The sequence below is a fragment of the Dioscorea cayenensis genome, chromosome 1, assembly GCF_009730915.1.
Source record: "Dioscorea cayenensis subsp. rotundata cultivar TDr96_F1 chromosome 1, TDr96_F1_v2_PseudoChromosome.rev07_lg8_w22 25.fasta, whole genome shotgun sequence".
NCBI lineage: Eukaryota > Viridiplantae > Streptophyta > Magnoliopsida > Dioscoreales > Dioscoreaceae > Dioscorea > Dioscorea cayenensis.
The window spans coordinates 4,994,470-5,012,145 of record NC_052471.1 but is presented as its reverse complement, the minus strand read 5'-3'; the positions used below and the strand labels follow the sequence as shown (position 1 = coordinate 5,012,145).

General features: G+C 34.1%; 2 protein-coding genes across 4 annotated transcripts; one reads left to right on the top strand and one right to left on the bottom strand.

Moving 5' to 3' along the window:
• The first annotated feature begins 133 nt into the window (after positions 1-133).
• LOC120261178 (pentatricopeptide repeat-containing protein At2g22410, mitochondrial-like) lies at positions 134-1,996 on the top strand. The gene has a single exon (XM_039268947.1). The coding sequence runs from the start codon at positions 182-184 to the stop codon at positions 1,985-1,987; it is 1,806 nt and encodes a 601-aa protein (XP_039124881.1). The 5' UTR covers positions 134-181; the 3' UTR covers positions 1,988-1,996.
• Positions 1,967-5,113, bottom strand: LOC120261183 (phytoene synthase, chloroplastic-like). 3 transcript variants are annotated; one of them, XM_039268967.1, is made up of 7 exons: positions 4,742-5,109; positions 4,453-4,600; positions 4,309-4,359; positions 2,981-3,153; positions 2,666-2,901; positions 2,398-2,590; positions 1,967-2,328 (listed from the first exon to the last, which is right to left on the bottom strand). In XM_039268967.1, exons 1-7 carry the CDS (start codon positions 4,868-4,870, stop codon positions 2,140-2,142), a joined length of 1,119 nt encoding a protein of 372 aa, XP_039124901.1. In that variant the 5' UTR covers positions 4,871-5,109; the 3' UTR covers positions 1,967-2,139. The 3 variants fall into 3 exon arrangements, with proteins under 3 accessions (XP_039124901.1, XP_039124893.1, XP_039124911.1); XM_039268977.1 differs by having other exon boundaries at positions 1,990-2,328; positions 4,453-4,656; positions 4,742-4,835; XM_039268959.1 differs by having other exon boundaries at positions 4,453-5,113.
• Between the last annotated feature and the right edge of the window lie 12,563 nt (positions 5,114-17,676).

The following is a 17,676-nucleotide window of genomic DNA, read 5'->3' as shown; positions in this document are numbered from 1 at the left end:
GTCGAATGAGAGAAGAAGATAAAACCTAATAAACTCAATCCTAACCGTTCATCAAATCAAACGATATATTATATATACATATCAACGGCTAATATTCAAGCAAATTTTGCCATTGAGACCAATGATCAAACACCTTCCGTTCGTGAGCTCCATTGATTCCTTGCTCTCAAAATGCTCATCCATGAACCAGATCGAGCAGCTCCACTCGCAGCTCATCGTCCATGGATTGCTCGGAGAAACCATCACTGTTGCAAAGGTCGTCGCTTTCTGCTCGCTGTCCGGCGCTGGCGATCTCATTCATGCACGCAAAGTGTTCGATGCTTTGCCGAAACGCAATCGTTTCATGTGGAACTGCATCATTCGTGGGTTCTCCATGAAAGATCACCGTGAGACCCTTGTGCTTCACCGCCGGATGCTTTCGGCTGGGTTCACGCCCAATGGCTTCACTCTTCCCTTTGTCCTCAAGTCCTGCGCGACTGGGTCGGCCTTCAATGAAACGCAGATGGTTCATTCGTTGATCTTTAAACTTGGTTTTGAATCGCAGGTCTTTGTGATGAATGCTCTGGTTCATGCTTACACTATGTGTGGCTCGGTTGAGTTCGCACGCAAGGTATTCGATGAAATTCCTCAGAGAAATGTAGTGTCTTGGAATTCAATGATTAATGGGTATTCCCAGTTGGGAAATCTCCGCGAAGCATTTGGTTTGTTCAAGGTGATGAGAGATTCAGGTTTGAAGCCAGATGGATTCACATTAGCTACCCTTCTTTCGGTTTGTTCGCAGACCGGGAATCTGAAGTTCGGCTTGCTTGTACATCATTTGATCATCGTTGCTGGAGTTGACACTTGTTTGATCATGGGGAATGCTTTGGTGGATATGTACGGGAAGTGCAGAGAACTGAATGCTGCTATGTCATGCTTTGAGAGCATGCCGAAGAAGAATGTGGTTACTTGGACTTCAATGGTGTGCGCTCTTGCTAAACACGGGATGATTGATGGGGCGAGATGTTTGTTTGATGAAATGCCTGATAAGAGCTTGATTTCATGGAATGCCATGCTATCATCTTATGTACAATGCAGTAGATACCGGGAAAGTCTTTTGCTCTTTCAACAGATGATCAATTCCGGAGTGATGCCGGATGATGCTAGTCTAGTTACTGTCCTTTCGGTTTGTAGCCAAATCGGTGACTTGATCATCGGAAAACAAGTTCATGAATACATTTCTGCAAACATTGTGAACCCAAGTGTCACTCTATACAATGCCATTATTGACATGTATGCGAAATGTGGATTACTGAATATTGCATTGCAGCTGTTTAGTTCGACACCGACAAAGAGTGTGGTTTCATGGAATGTGATCATCGGAGCAGCTGCAATGCATGGCCACGCAAATGCAGCTATTGATCACTTTGAACAGATGGTTGCTGCAGGATTCCCGCCTGATGGAATCACATTCACTGGTCTGTTATCTGCATGCAGTCATGCTGGATTATCAGAAATCGGCGAACACTACTTCAATACAATGAATCATGTTTACAATGTTCCGTATGAAATCGAACACTATGCTTGCATGGTTCATCTTTATGGTCGGGGAGGACAACTTAAAGAAGCTGTCGAACTGATAAGGAGCATGCCAATGAAGCCTGACATTGTAGTTTGGGGCGCATTGCTTGGAGCTTGCAGGATTCATGGTAATGTGAGGATTGGTAATAAAATACTGAAACACTTGCTTGAGATGGAGCAATGCAATGCTGGAACTTATGTTCTCATGTCGAACATTTACAGTGAGGCTCGCAGATGGGAAGACATGAAGAAACTAAGGAATTTAATGAAAATTAAAGGCATAAAGAAGGATGCAGGAATTAGCTTGATTGAGATCAATGGTGTTGTGAATGAGTTTCTAGTTGACGACATGAGACATGAAAGAGCTGAAGAAATCTACATTTCACTGGATAGATTGACACACCATTTGATGTCAACAAAGGCATAATATTGCTGAACATATAACTTAATTACAAAGCATCTTATACAAAGCGGGACATTGTATTTGTCAACTTTTGTCGACGATTACAGAACAAGGAATATACATGTCACTCTTTGGAGCTATAAGATGCATCTTGTGATTATTTTTGGCATTAGAATTCACAAAGTCATACTCTGAGGCTCAGGCTGCGCATGCGTTGATGGAGAGATTAGTGATTTTCCATATGCCATTGGCAGTGATAATAGTTTCTTAGCCTTGCTCACATATGCCTTCTTTGTGAAGTTGTTGTAATCGTTTGCTTCAATCTCGTCAAGGATTTGGCGATACAACAACAGAGAAGCCCATATCTGCAATATTCAATCAATTTGATATATCCTATTGATGATATTGATATGTAAGGGTTCTTCTAAACTTACCGGCCACCTACTGGCTTGACTGAGTTCTGTCACACCCTGCTCTGCTTGCCTGAAGAACATTCTAGCCCGCTTAATTTGAATCTTCATGAAATTTCGCCATTTGTCAGTTACTTTCCCATTGAAAATGTCCTCGTCTGTGAGGCCCGCCTCTGCGAGCTCATCCAGTGGCAAATAAATCCTTCCTCTTCTCGCACTGAATCACACATGTTCACTTTAGGTAAAAGGATATGCAAGAAAGGCGAAATATTTGATGGGAGACTTCACTTACTCTTCTCCGACATCCCTGAGTATGTTTGTAAGCTGGTTTGCGATTCCAAGAGCCAAAGCTGCATTGTAGACACTCTCCGTTGTTGCCTTCGACTCCGGTGCAATGCCCATCACTGGCACTGTCATTAATGCAACAGTTCCAGCTACATAGTAACAGTATAGATAAAGTTCATCGAAGTTCTCGTATCTTGACTTCTTGAGATCCATCCGCATTCCTTCAATCATGTCTTTGAACAGCTGAAAGTGCAATCAAAACTACCTGTTCAAGATAAAGTGAAGCCTCGATGTGTTTAACTACAAAACTTGGAGAACATGCCTGAATGTCAACAGGAAATCTTGAAACTGTATCTGATAGAGCTGCATCAAGCATATCATATGGGCGACCTGCGAACAGATCCTCGAGCCTCAACTCCCATCTGTCCAGAGCTGCTGGTGTTATATGTGAGGCATTATGTCCGTCCACAAGTTCATCTGTCCTTCTGCACCAAACTGAACATGGCAAGTGATGAATCTAATCTTAGAATTACCATTATATTCTTTTTTTGTTTCTTGTTTTAAGTATTCCAGGTTTAGTCTGGACATTGACTAATTGAAAATGTCAGCAACAACGTAAAACTTTGAAAAAAAAAAATCCATTGTAAAGTAGCTTTCATAAATGAAATATCGACCAATTGTTAAAGCAACGGCTCACATTAACATCTAGAAACTCAGGAAACGACAAGGTTTTAAATGAATAATAAAGAACTCTAGCTGAAAGCTGACATTGCTTCAATGATTTTAAATTTATATGACATCTAGTCCTTCAAATTTTGCACTAAGCTTATTCCAATAGTGTTTGGGTTCCAGGCACTACAATAGTTGAAAAATCTCAGTTGAAATTACTATTCACAATCATTGTAGTAGTATTGTGGCACTGTTACTGTAAATGTCTGTATATGGGCACACATGACACGCAAATCTCTCTATTAAGCCTATATAGGCCACAAAGAGTATGACTTCCTAGGTCAAATACAATTGTTGCAAATGCTAAATTTAACCTCTCTATATGATCTATAATGGGATAATGAACTCTTAAACCAACAAATACAAACAATGCAAGATACCAAATTTTAGCATAGAAATTTTTTAAATCGAGAGAAAAACTAGAAGACTCTTTGTAGTTATTATTTTTACTTTTTGATAGTTTTTTAAACTTGGAGAACTACAAAAAACTTCCTTATATAGTTTTTATTTTTACTTTTTGATTGAAGTATTGGGCCAAAGCCCAATTTATTTTCTGGCCCTAAATGGGCTTAATATCCAACAAATAGTTACTTTCAAATGCACCAAGAGAATTGTTTTTGAGCGTTTCACTAAGTAGATAAACTAATAAATAAGCAAATCAAAGATTCTTTTATTTTGTCACAGCAGAAGATAAGCACCTTGTAAGCTACAAGATCTCCAAGAGCTAACATGAAAGAATAACACTAACAAAGTAGCAACTTTATGCTTTGATATCCAAATCCCTGAAGAGATATATGCTAAAAGAAGTATTTTCTAATTTGACAGAAAAGCCAAAGATTAACATTCACAAAGAAGCACTTTCTGCTTCAATGTCCACAATCCTAAAGAGATCAACAGGAAAACGATGAATTCTATAATTACCGGAAATCGCCGATATGGCCCTCTGTCGCTCCGGTGTCATCAACAATGTTCCTGAAAGAAGTGAACAAAAGTTAGATATATATGTTAACCACCGTGGATGAACTCACAGCATGAGAAAATTACCAACAAGTCACAGAAGCTCACCCAAGTAGAAAGTCTTCGAATTCTCAGCACAAACTTCTCTACACTGATCATAGGCTTCCTTCAACGAATATGTAGCGCCAGGAATAACCATATCGGGTTTCACACCGACAACTATCTCGGACATCTTGTGATCCTTCACCAATGCTGCCTGCCTAAGAACAACATCATACACCTTCTGCTCTGAATACATCACTGCTTCGCCAGCTGTGTTTGCTACCAAACTAGATAAAACTGGAAGTTTTCCATGTTGCTTAGGATTATCATGCAATGAACAAAAACTCCATCTCACCTTCTTCCTAGAGTTCTTCCCTACGAACTTTGAACTGAGAACTCTACCTGCATATCTATCTGAGTCCGCAAAGCCAAGTTCAGCAGAGGTTTTGATAGACAAAACAACTCGAAGCAAAGAAAAAGCCATGAAGAAAAGCTTTGCAAATTCTCAATTCTCTTGTTTCTCAAATAACAAGATTCAAGAATCCTCCACTTGAATCTCAAACTATTCAAGCAACTTCATTGAACAAACAAGACACACAACTCAGAGACCAGAATAAACCACAACCACTGAAATACCACCACAATTACCCATCCATCACCATCAAACACCCCCAAAAAATCAATACAAATAAAACAAAAAACAAAGAAATTTCTCTTTCTCTCCCGAAATCAGAGAAAGGATGGAAGATGGGGACTCGCTACTGATCCTCGTTCTATCGAAAAGATAGTCCATTATTGTTCATGGACATAATTATCAAAGGCCATTTAACTTCTTATTTTGATAAACACTCAAAAAAGAATCAAGGTGACTTCAATATATATATGATTTTGAACTAATAAACTGATGAAAAAATGGTTTGCTGCAGGCATTTACCGTGAGTTAAATTTTCTGCAACATTGTTTAATAAGTTGGCATTCTTTGTTTCTAACAGTGACATTAAAAATAATTGAGCAACATGTCGCCTGTTTAAATTTGATGCAGGTTATATTTATATATGGTCGATTCTCTTAGAACATTCATGGATCATTTATTTACAAATGTTCTCTCCCAACCATTGGATTATATTGAATGAAGAAAATTTATTTTAAACCAACCAACACTCTCAATTAAAAATAAAAAATAAAAAAAGCACAGTAAGTTTAAGAACATACAGTAAAACTATGGGAATCATAGTTTTCAATTAGAATTGTTCAATCATCATTAATTTCATTTGAGTCATTTTTACTAGCACCTCATTCCCAACAACTTTTAAAAACAATGCTGTACTAGTAAAAAAAATAAGAAGCACAATTTTCAAACAAAACCATTTAATCATTCCCAACAACTTTCAAACAAAACCATTTAATCATTCCCAACAACTTTTAAAAACAATACTGTACTAGTAAAAAAACATAAGAAGCACAATTTTCAAACAAAACCTTTTAATCATTCCCAACAACTTTTAAAAACAATGTTGTACTAGTAAAAAAAAATAAGAAGCACAATTTTCAAACAAAACCATTTAATCATTATTGCTACAATACTCAACAAATTTCAAACGTCAAATTTCATTTATTTTAGTACCACAAACCCTTTTTAAACCAACCAATCACCTTCTCAGCGAACGGGTACAACCAACAATCTGTATAGATCACAATTCATGTCTCTTTCAATATATTTATCTCCCTGTCTCTCTCTAACATTTTGTTGCTCTACCTTTTCATCCTCTGTAAATGTTTTACAAACGTCCGCAAAGGGCTTAATACCATATATATATATATATATATTACAAATATGAATATGTTCAAGAAAATGTTAATGCTTATTTATATGCTTACAATCAGACAACCTACAATGACAACACGATTTTTATTGTTTTGTGAAAATAAAAGCAAGGTTGACAACAATCCAAGAGGGCTTGATGCCAGAGGCATCTCCGGTGTTCAAGGCGTCATTGGGCAAACTCAACCAAATACAACTTATAATTCTAGAAATCAACATGGTCACTAAGATATGTGCCTGGGACCCTAATTTGATTGAACCCCACAATGATGATTTTTTTTTTTTTACAAAGTGACAATTTCTATATATATTAGGGCATGCTCACGGGCTAAGAAGTAAAAGTCCAACCTATACACCCTTAGCAAAGGATCAGTGGACTGAGCTGCAAACCCGCATCCACAATCGGTGACCCGTTACCATTATTGTTTCCAACGAATCTTGAACTTAAAATCTTTTAATTGTTTTAGACTCATTTTTGGCAATGTGGCAAAGTACCGCAAGGCTATGAGCCCTTTGACCGATTATTTTGAATAATATATTTCAAATTTTGTTTATTATAATTTTATTTACATTATCATTCCTAAGAATCTCAAATATTTTTTTCAAAAAATAAAACTTATTTTATTTAATTAATTTACTATTATGAATATTATAAATAATGGATGGACACTGTAGCAGATGACTTACAGTAGCTGCCGACCATGTGGTACTGTAGCAACTACCATTACTGTTACTATTCCACCTACCAGGGTATTTTGGACTGTCGGATCAAATTAATCCTGACCATTCATTCAACTCTTGTAAGCCTATAAATACCCCGTACATTTATGTATTTTGAGTGTGTGAAGAAGAATGATAAGAAGTAAGTAAAGAAGGCTCGGTGTAATTGACGGTTATCGGTATAATTTCTTTTCTTTTCTCTATATGTTTTCTTCTCTACTTATTTTCTATTCATGGAAATCTACATATATATTTATATTGAAGATGAATTGCTTGTTGCTTATACAATACGTTATTAGCACGAATTTGCTCCTAATCTTATTTTACATTTCCATTTAACTTTAATGTAACCATATTTCAAGTATTCGTATTTTTCTCCTTTCTTCTAATCATCTATTATATGTTATAGAGATTGATCTTTAATGAAAAATATTGCAAAAAGAGAATTTGAGGATCTTCACATTTCTGGGAGCAACTATATATCATGGAGCCTCGATATCAAGCTCCATTTGAAAGCAAAGAACCTGGGCAAAACTATTGAGGCTAATAACGATGAGTTTAATGATAATAAGGCAAAAGCCTTAATATTTATAAGGCATCATATTGATGATGGCCTAAAGAATGAATATTTGACCATTGAAGATCCACAGGAATTATGGGTATCCTTGAAAGAACGATTTGAACATCTCAAAATGGTCTACTTGCCCACAGCACGTAATGATTGGTCAAGTCTTAGGTTCCAAGACTTTAAAAGTGTATAAGAATATAATTCCGAGCTATTTAAAATTGTGTCAGTGCTAAGTCTCTATAGAGAAACAGTGACAGAAGGTATGATGCTCAAGAAAACATTTACAACATTTCACGCACGAAATGTTATATTACAACAACAATATAGAGAAAATAATTTCACAAAATTTTCGGGATTAATTTTTTGTCTCCTTGTGGCGGAGCAAAACAATAAACTATTGATACAGAATCATCAATCTCAACCATCTGGATCAGCAACATTAACAAAAATTAATTTTGGGCAAAGAAGATGGCGTGGTCGTGATACCGATTTTAAAAACCGCAGTGGACGAGGATATTATGGTGGTCGAGGATGACACAATCGTGATGGGGGCCGAAATAATATCGGACCACGCGATAACAAAATTAATGTACATCAACAAAAGAAAAAAAACCACAATATGGGGTCAGAGACAAAGAGGGATACATGCCATCATTGTGGCATGGAAGGTCATTGGTCCAGAATTTGCAAGACCCCTAAACATTTTGTCTATCTTTACTAAGAATCACTCAAAAATAAGAAAGGTAAAGATGTTGAGAAAAAGTTTGCTAACAACCCCACAGTTAATTCTATTGAGAATAATTCTACAAATAATATAAATGTAACTGAAAATACATATTTAGATGTGTCAGATTTCTTTATAGACTAATTTGTAATATATCTTTATATTATGTTTTATTAAAATTATGTTTTTCTTCTGTTTTGTTAGAAATATGGCTGATGATGAATGCATTATTGATTGCGGGACAACGCATACTATTTTGATAAGAAAAATATATTTTATATCCTTATCAATGAGAAAGGCATGTATAGCCACAATAGCAGGGTCATCAGACCTAATTAAAAGTTCTGGAGAAGCAGCATTGATGTTACCAAATGGGACATCCTTGTAGATGAAAAATGCTCTCTATTCTCTTAAGTCTAGGAGGAACCTTCTAAGCTTGAAAGATGTACGTCTCAATGGATATCATTTAGAGACAGTTAATAAGGAAGGAAAAGAATATCTTCATATTCCATAAATTATTTTATACCAAAAACGTGTACTTGAAAGCTTTCCCTGTATATTTTCAAGATTATATTTTACACGTATCAAAGTGATGGAATCACATACTATCAACCCGTAAGGTTAATGACCCATAGATATTTAAAATATGGTATGAAAGACTTGGACATCCGGGTGCTATTATGTTCCGCCAGATTATTACTAGTTCTCATAGACACCCACTAAAGGATTATAAAATCCTAACAAATAATGAATATGCATGTTCAGCATGCTCAATGGGAAAGCTAATAACCAGACCTTCGACAACTAAGGTGACTGGTGAATCTCCTAAATTTTTAAAAAGATATAAGGAGATATATGTGGACCAATACATCCATCATGCTGACCATTTAGGTATTTTATGGTTTTAATCAATGCATCAACTAGATGGTCCCACATTTTACTTTTGTCTACAAGAAATGTAGCCTTTGCAAGGCTATTGGCACAAATTATTAGGCTTAAAGCACAATTTCCAGATTATCCCATAAAGACAATTCGTCTTGATAATGCTGGTGAATTTTTATTAAAATTATTTTATGATTATTGTATGGCAGTTGGAATACATGTTGAGCATCCAGTAGATCATGTACATACCCAAAATGGGTTAGCAGAGTCATTAATTAAAAGACTCCCGATTATTGTCCATCCAATGTTATTAAGGACAAAATTGCCTACAAGTGCATGGGGTCATGCTATTTTATATGCTGGAGCTTTAATACGGATCCGACCCACTGCATGTAATTCATATTTACCACACCAACTTGTTATGGGTAAAGAACTTGATATTTCACATATGAGAATATTTGGTTATGCAGTATATGTGTCAATAACACCACCAAATCGTACAAAAATAGGTCCATAACACAGACTTGGTATATATGTTGATTAAGATTCTCCTTCAATTATACGATATTTAGAGCCATTAACGGGAGATGTATTTACTGCAAGATCTGCATATTGCCATTTTGATGAATTAGTGTTCCCATCATTAAAGGGAGAAATGATTACTCAAAACAAGCCAAAAAAAATTGATTGGAATGCATCATGATTACATACATATGATCCTCACACCAATGAATGTTAAATTGAAGTTCAAAGGATCATTAAATTACAAAATATTGCAAATGAAATACCTTATGCATTCACTGATACTAAAATGTTAATGAAATCATATATATTAGCTGCCAATGCTCCTGTAAGAATTGAGATTCCTAAGACTCTATTGAAAGAAAATCATTTAGAAACTAAGCCATGACAAAAACGTAGAAGTCCAATTGGCGCCAAAGATTCAGCTTCTAGAAAAGGAAGTAGAAAAATAAAGAAAGGGATCTCCCATGTAAAAAGGGAGAGGAAAGTATAAAACTCTCTAAACAAGTTAATGAAGAATCAATGGGGAATGATATTTCTGAAAATATTAAAAATTCAATTTGCTATGTAGATGATGGTCAAAGAATGAATCGGCATGAGACCGAAATAAATGATATATTCATCTACAATGTTGCTACAGATATAGAAATAAATTTTGATAATGATCCAGACCCATGATCTATTAATGAATGCCGATACAAAAATGATTGGCCAAAATGGAAAGAAGTTATCCAGGCTGAGCTAAATTCCCTATCAAAATGTGAGGTGTTTGGGCCGATAGTGCCAACACCAGAAGGGATAAAACCAGTCGGTTATAAATGGGTGTTCGTGAGAAAAGGAAATGAAAATAATGAAATTATGAGACACAAAGCAAGACTGGTTGCTCAAGGTTTTTCTCAAATGCCTGGTATTGATTATGAAGAAACATATTCTCCTGTAATGAATGGAATTACTTTTCGATTTTTAATTGCCATGGCAGCAAGTAATAAATTAGATATGTAGTTGATGGATGTTGTTATATCATATATGTATGGATTACTTGAAAATGACATATATATGAAAATCCCTGAAGGATACACAATAACAGACATTATAAATCATCATCATTTATACTCTATTAAATTATAGAGATCTCTCTATGGATTAAAACAATCTGGACAGATGTGGTATAACCGTCTCAGTGAATATCTTATAAAAGAAAGGTACCAAAATGATAGTATATGTCCATGTGTGTTTATTAAAAGTTATACTAACGGTTTTGCTATGATAGCAATATATGTGGATGATTTAAATCTTGTATGCACTCCTTCTGAAATTGCAATTATAGCATCATATCTGAGAAAGGAATTTGAAATAAAATATTTGGGAAAGACCAAATTTTGTCTTGGCATACAAATCGAGCACTTACTCTCGGGAATATTTGTGCATCAATCAACCTATATAGAAAAGGTGTTGAAGAGATTCAATATGGAGAATGCTTATCCACTAAGTACGTCAATGGTTGTCTGGACACTTGATATACAGAAAGATCCATTTCGTCCACTTGAAGAAGGAGAGATCATTCTTTGTCCAGAAACTCCATATCTAAGTGCAATTGGTGCATCAATGTACCTTATAAATAGTACAAGACCAAATATAGATTTTGTAGTAAATCTTCTAGCAAGATACAGCTCTATACCAACACGAAGACACTGGAAAGGAGTAAAAGATGCGCTACATTATTTACGATGAACTACAGATCTGGGCTTATTTTATCCACAAGTATCTTCATCCAACCTCACAGGCTTTGCTGATGCTGGGTATTTGTCTGATCCTCACAAAGAGCAATCTCAGACTAGATATGTATTTTCTTATAATAGTACACCTATCTCATAGCGTTCTACAAAATAAATTTTTACAACTACTTCATCAAATCATGCTGAAATTCTAGCTCTACATGAAGCAAGTCGAGAATGCCAGTAGTTGCGATCTATGATTAGTCATATACAATCATCATGCAAATTACCAACTGCTACAACAAATCCTACAGTAATTAATAAAGATAATAGTGCTTGTTATTCTCAAATACAAGGAGGTTATATTAAAGGTGATAGAATGAAGCATATATCACCAAAATTTTTCTACAATCATGACCTCCAGAAAGAAGGCATTATAGAAGTTCAAAAGATTCAATCTAATGAGAATCAAACAGATCTTTTCACAAAATCAATTCCCAAGTGCATTCACCAAAGACTTATACATAAAATCGGGATGAGAAGACTCAAGAATGTAAGTACTCCCAAAATAAATTAAAGTTATTTATTTGAGGGGAGACTGTACTCTTTTTCCCTTCACCGTGGTTTTTATCCCAATAGGTTTTTCTGAGGCAAAGATTTTAATGAGGCAATGACCCTCAAAACACAAAGGATATTGTACTCTCTTTCCTTGTCTGGGTTTTTATCCCACTGGGTTTTTCTTAGCAAGGTTTTAACGATGCATATCCTTTAGTCATAGACATCCAAGGGGGAGTGTTATGAATATTATAAATAATGGATGTCTACTGTAGCAACAGACTTACTATAGCAGGCGCAACATTGTAGCAGACGGCTTACTATAGAAGACGCTATGTGGTACTGTAGCAACCACCAATACTGTTACTATTCCACCTACCAAGGTATTTTGGACCGTCGGATCGAATCAATCCTAACCATTCATTCAACTCTTGTAAGCCTATAAATACCCTCTACATTTATGTATTTTGAGTGTGTGAAGAAAAAAGATAAGAAGAAGTAAGTAAATAAGGCTCGGTGTAATTGACGGTTATTGGTACAATTTCTTTTCTTTTTTCTTTATGTTTTCTTCTCTACTTATTTTCTATTCATGGAAATCTATATATACATTTATATTGAAGATGAATTACTTGTTGCTTATACAATATTTATGATAATATTAAATATATTAATTTTATCCCATCATAATTTTTTTTGCGGTCCCACATTTTTTAAAAATATAATATTTTATTTATTTATCATTATTATAGTTATTATCAAAATAATTTTATTGGTATAAATTTAATTTTTATTAAATGTACTAAGATGTAACCCTCAACCAAGTTTATATAACTTATATAGATATTGACAATGAAGCACAGGGAGGATCTTTTACACTTAATAATTTAGTAACGTGATTATTAAGAAGTGAAATGCAACCACCACTTTGCCTAACAAATGTGATTATCAAGTAGTTACATACACCTACCACTTTGACTAACAAAGGCTTGACTAGATGTTTGTTTACTAATGCTAGGACTCCAAAATCCTTTTCTTGGATTTATCTTTAATCCCGATACCTTCATGAAAATTTTGATATTATATATCACATATAATATATATATTGATCCCCAAAGAAAAAAAAATCCCCGACTTGGACATGTGCTTTTATGCATGGTAAAAAATATACAAATAATATTATTTACGGTAAACAACCTAAATGGTTCCTTACTTTTTCATGTGTTTCCATTTTGATCACTTAGCTTTAAAAAGTTATGATTTGATAACTTATTTTTAATTTTTGTTACGATTTGCCACCCGAACATATGCCGTTAATGGCGATCACATGTGATATATGCCAGATCAAATGCCAGCTTTGAGAAAAGATATGCAATGTAATATACCACATGTGATTGCTGTTAACGGCATATGTTCGAATGACCAAATTGTAACAAAAACTAAAGGTAATGGACCAAACTGTAATTTTTTAAAGTTGGATAACCGAAATAAAAACATACGAAAAAGTAAGGGACCAAGTCTATTTTCATTTGGTGTATGGCGGGGGTTTATCCCTAGGAAGTCAGTCAAGCCACTGTAACTGGTCCATCTCCATAACCGTTTGTCTTCTGCTTTGTCGTTTGTCGACTTTGTCAAATAAAAAAAATTAAGCCTTGTTCTTACTTAAGATGCCCCTCCATCAATGACCCTTTTTTTTGTGTTACTTTTCTTCTTGTTATTGTTTATATTCTTATTTTGGGATAGGAGAAGACATAAAGATAGCTGGATATTGTTTAGAAAAGGTTATTCCTAATTCAATAAACCAAACAAACCTAGAATTTCAAATCATGATAATTAAAAAAAAATTGAAACTTTTGAGATTGATCAAACAATATGCCTTGCCTCTCTTGAGCAAATTATACCCAGTCATCCCATAAATCAATGATTATGAAGTTCACTTTGATTTTGAAACAAGAATAAAATCAATCTTCCCAAAAATCAAAATCGTTTTTGCTAAAACAAAAACTTTCTCATGTCACAAAGAGGCTCACTTATCTGAAATACAAATACAGATTCCCTAAGTTCATAAAAAAAAAACTCCAAAAGGCTTCTTCCTGCACTCCATTGCAGTCATTGAAAAACACAAACAACATCAAAATAAAGGGGAAAACAAACAAATCTTATAAGATTATCCTCTCAATGGCATACTTGAAGATCTTACCTAAGGATTTGAAGGCTTCAGTGTATGATGATGCCAATGAGCATGGGGTCGTCTCCTTCTACACCCAACTTGGGAGCTCAGTGTTTTCACCGCCAGAAATTATAGTTTAGAAACAATGTTTTTGTTTCTAATTTGTTCCTAAATAAATTTATAAACTGATTACAAATAAAATGTTTATGCTTCTTCTAAAATTAGAAATGGAATTGAGTTTGTTGCTAAATTCTAAAAATTGAAATGAAAAAAAATTATAATTCATTTCTAATTTAACTTTGTTGCAAATCCATTTTAGAAATTAGAAATGGTTTGGAAACATAAATATTTCCGTTTCAAAAATTAGAAACAGATTATCAACAAAATTGTTGTAAATTTGGTTTTTATGAGTGGCAGTAGTCATGTCAACAACTCTGAAAAATACTTATTTCAACTGATTAAATGAAAATTTAAAAAATTAATTGACATAAAATTATAATATTTAAAAAATTTATTAAAAAATCTTCTAAATTTCTCTAATCAGCACACATCTATATTAACAATGATTTTCTTTTAATTAACAAAAAAAAGGTAAGGAATAATATAAAATAAATATAAAAAAAACCTACAAGGCTTGTTCTACTACTGAGTAGGACAGAGATCAAAAGCAGCTAGAATGCACCCTGACTTGAACAAATTTAGGTTAAAAAAACAATTAGGGGTTGTTTGGTTAGCAGTAAGTAGAAGTAAGTAGGTGTGATGTAAGTAGTTTTACATGTAAAACTAACTTTTTGGTATTTGGTTTGATGTAAAACTACTTTTTACATGTGAATGGACTTACCAGTAAACCCTCTTTTGCAGGATTTCAACTCACAGCAAAAGTTGCTGTGAGTTGAAATCCTGTAAAAGTTATTGTTTACACTTACCTCCAAATATAAAACAAAGGCAGAGAAGAAGAGCTAGGTTGCAGCAGTGACATCCTCCACCGACTCACCGGTGACGGCCTCGCAAACCTCAGTCTTTCTTGCAACGGTGACGGCCTTGCAAAGCCTCTGGCTCTCTTGTAGCGGTGATAGCTCGCAAACCGTCTGGCTCTCTTGCAGCGGTGACGGCTCACAAAACCATCGGATCTCTGGCAGCAGTAACGGCCTTGCAAAAGATGCACTCATCGTGGTATGATCTGGCATGAGATGCTTAGATTTTTTTTATTTCTTTTAAGTTTTCCATGGATTTTTTCAGGATCTTTTTTAATATTTTGAGAGATATTGGATTTTTCTAGGCTCTTTTTGAATATTTTCAGTGAGATATTGGATTTTTTTTTAGGATTTGATATATTTTGAGTTTTTGGAGAGGATTAAGTTTGTTATGGTGGTTTTGATTGTTTAGTTTGGCCTGATTGTATATTGTATCTTTTTAGGGCATGGTTGTTTGTAATTTGGGATTTAAGTTTTGTGTAGTTTTTAATTAAGATCTTGGTTGTATGTTATAACTGTTGATTTATTAGCTATTGATTAACTCTGTGTATGTGTGTAATTGAGAAAACACAATTGGCCATTGAGAAAACACAAGAAGGTAGCACCGGTAATTATAGCTGGGCATTTAACCCATACCTTTTTCAAAAGACCTAACAAAATATCTGTTGAAATGGATCTTTCATTAGCCTCATCGACCATAATAACACTACCAGAACGCAAACCAAAAATTAGACAAGAAAATTATATATTTTATGGTATCACCAAAACAAGAGACTAAACAAAGAATTGGAAACAACATCATCCAGTGGTGAATTATGAAAATTACCTATACTTTGTCAAGAGAGGGTCATCCATCATCTCTCTAAGCAACACCCCATCTGTCAAAAATTTGATCAAGGTTACATCCTGAAATGAAACATATGAATTCATGGAAAGACTATTTTAAGTGATAAACTACCGTGAGAATGCTTTTTGTAGTTTCATCGTTGCAACCACAAGTCACATATTTTCCAAATAAATGAACATAAGCAAAGCAAAGACAGAAGTTCCCACCGGGTTAGTAAAATCTTCAAAACGAATTGTATAGCCAACTTCTTCACCGAGTTTGACACCCATCTCTTCGGCCACTCTTGTAGAAACAGATTGTAGAAGCAAATAACAGAATCTTCATAATGAATTATTCACATGGAGTGGTTTCGTCTAGTTCTTTTTTGGGTTGGAGTTAGTTTTAGATTTGTTCTTAAAAGGTGGATGGATTGTTAGTTGTGTTTTTATTTATTAAGTTGTGTATTTTGCCATTATGTAAGATTAAATAAGATGTTAGGCTGTTTAAATGCATGTTGCTTTAATTGTTGAAACTGATTGATGTATTAGTCGTCTTGATTTACATTTTTTGGGTTGTCGTATGTATATATGTATATTTATTACTTATATGTTTTTGATATTATTATTTGATAATCATTGATATAAGAACTTTATACATATATGTGCATCAAATTTGAAAATAAGAAAACTGTAATCTAGTTCATTAAAATTGTTAAATATTTAATTTGTTTGGTGTGGACAACTGGGACATTGATGTTCACTAATAACAACCACAAACATTTGCATACTCTCCTATTTTTTTAATAATGATCACAATATATATATAAACCTATAGATATATATATATATACCTATAGTCAGCAATATATATATATATAAAGTTTTGTTTCATGGGATCATGTTTGCATGAATCTGACGGGTGAGTTTGAGTTTGCATGCATGTGATTAAGGGAACGTATAATAATTATAAAACTATGATATCATGAATGTATAGTATAATAATTATTAAACTATGATATCAAAGGGAGTTTGAGTTTGAGTTTGCATGCATGAATCTGACAGATGTCTGTTAATTTTGAACTTCTGCTATTCCTTTAGAAATGTCCTGCTAAGTTATATTTTAGTTAGCTTCATCATGGCCAAAGGCTCCAAATCCCTGTCAAATGCATTCGTGGATTCCAGAGGAATGGTTGCATACTAATCAGGCTCAACTCCCTTTGATTTATCAAATTTTGGCATGTGGATAGGATAGATTAAAACATGAATTTATGGAAAAAAAATAAAATTAAAGGCAGTTACTTTATTAAAAATTTATCTAAAGTTTTTGGCTACCAAGGTGATCATTGGAAATGATTTATAAAATATAAAAGATAAAGATTCCTTCTAGAGGATTATTGATATGTGGGAGCTTCATGATTGAAGCGTATGCACTTTTGAGGTTAATAGTGCGTTATTTTTTCCCACGATTGCAACATTTAAGGGGTGTTTGATATGGCAATTAATCTAAAATTTGAAAATGCATATTTAATTTCTATTTTCACGCTATGTCCTCTTTGATTCTAGGGCATAAGATTTTTATATTTTATATTTTAACTATTTTTGTGTATTTTATTAAATCATGGTTTTATTTGTAATAGTGGATTTGTTTGTTTATAGATGAGTACAAATTTTGAAGATGAATATGCTGCAGTTGCCTCCGCTGTGTTTGTTAGTATTTTAGCATTAATGTGGTATAGTGGAAGAAGACTTAATTTGCCATGGGAGCCTTACTACAATAGGGATGAACAACGCACAAATTATATTTCAAGAATTATAT

Bases quoted from the DNA above. Each gene is read 5' to 3' on its own strand.
- LOC120261178 (XM_039268947.1), top strand. From the start codon at position 182: ATGAACCAGATCGAGCAGCTCCACTCGCAGCTCATCGTCCATGGATTG.
- LOC120261183 (XM_039268959.1), bottom strand. From the start codon at position 4,870: ATGGCTTTTTCTTTGCTTCGAGTTGTTTTGTCTATCAAAACCTCTGCT. The intron at 2,591-2,665 runs GTAAGTGAAGTC...TGTGTGATTCAG, and splicing joins CTCAGGGATGTCGGAGAAGA to TGCGAGAAGAGGAAGGATTT. The intron at 2,329-2,397 runs GTAAGTTTAGAA...TGAATATTGCAG, and splicing joins GTCAAGCCAGTAGGTGGCCG to ATATGGGCTTCTCTGTTGTT.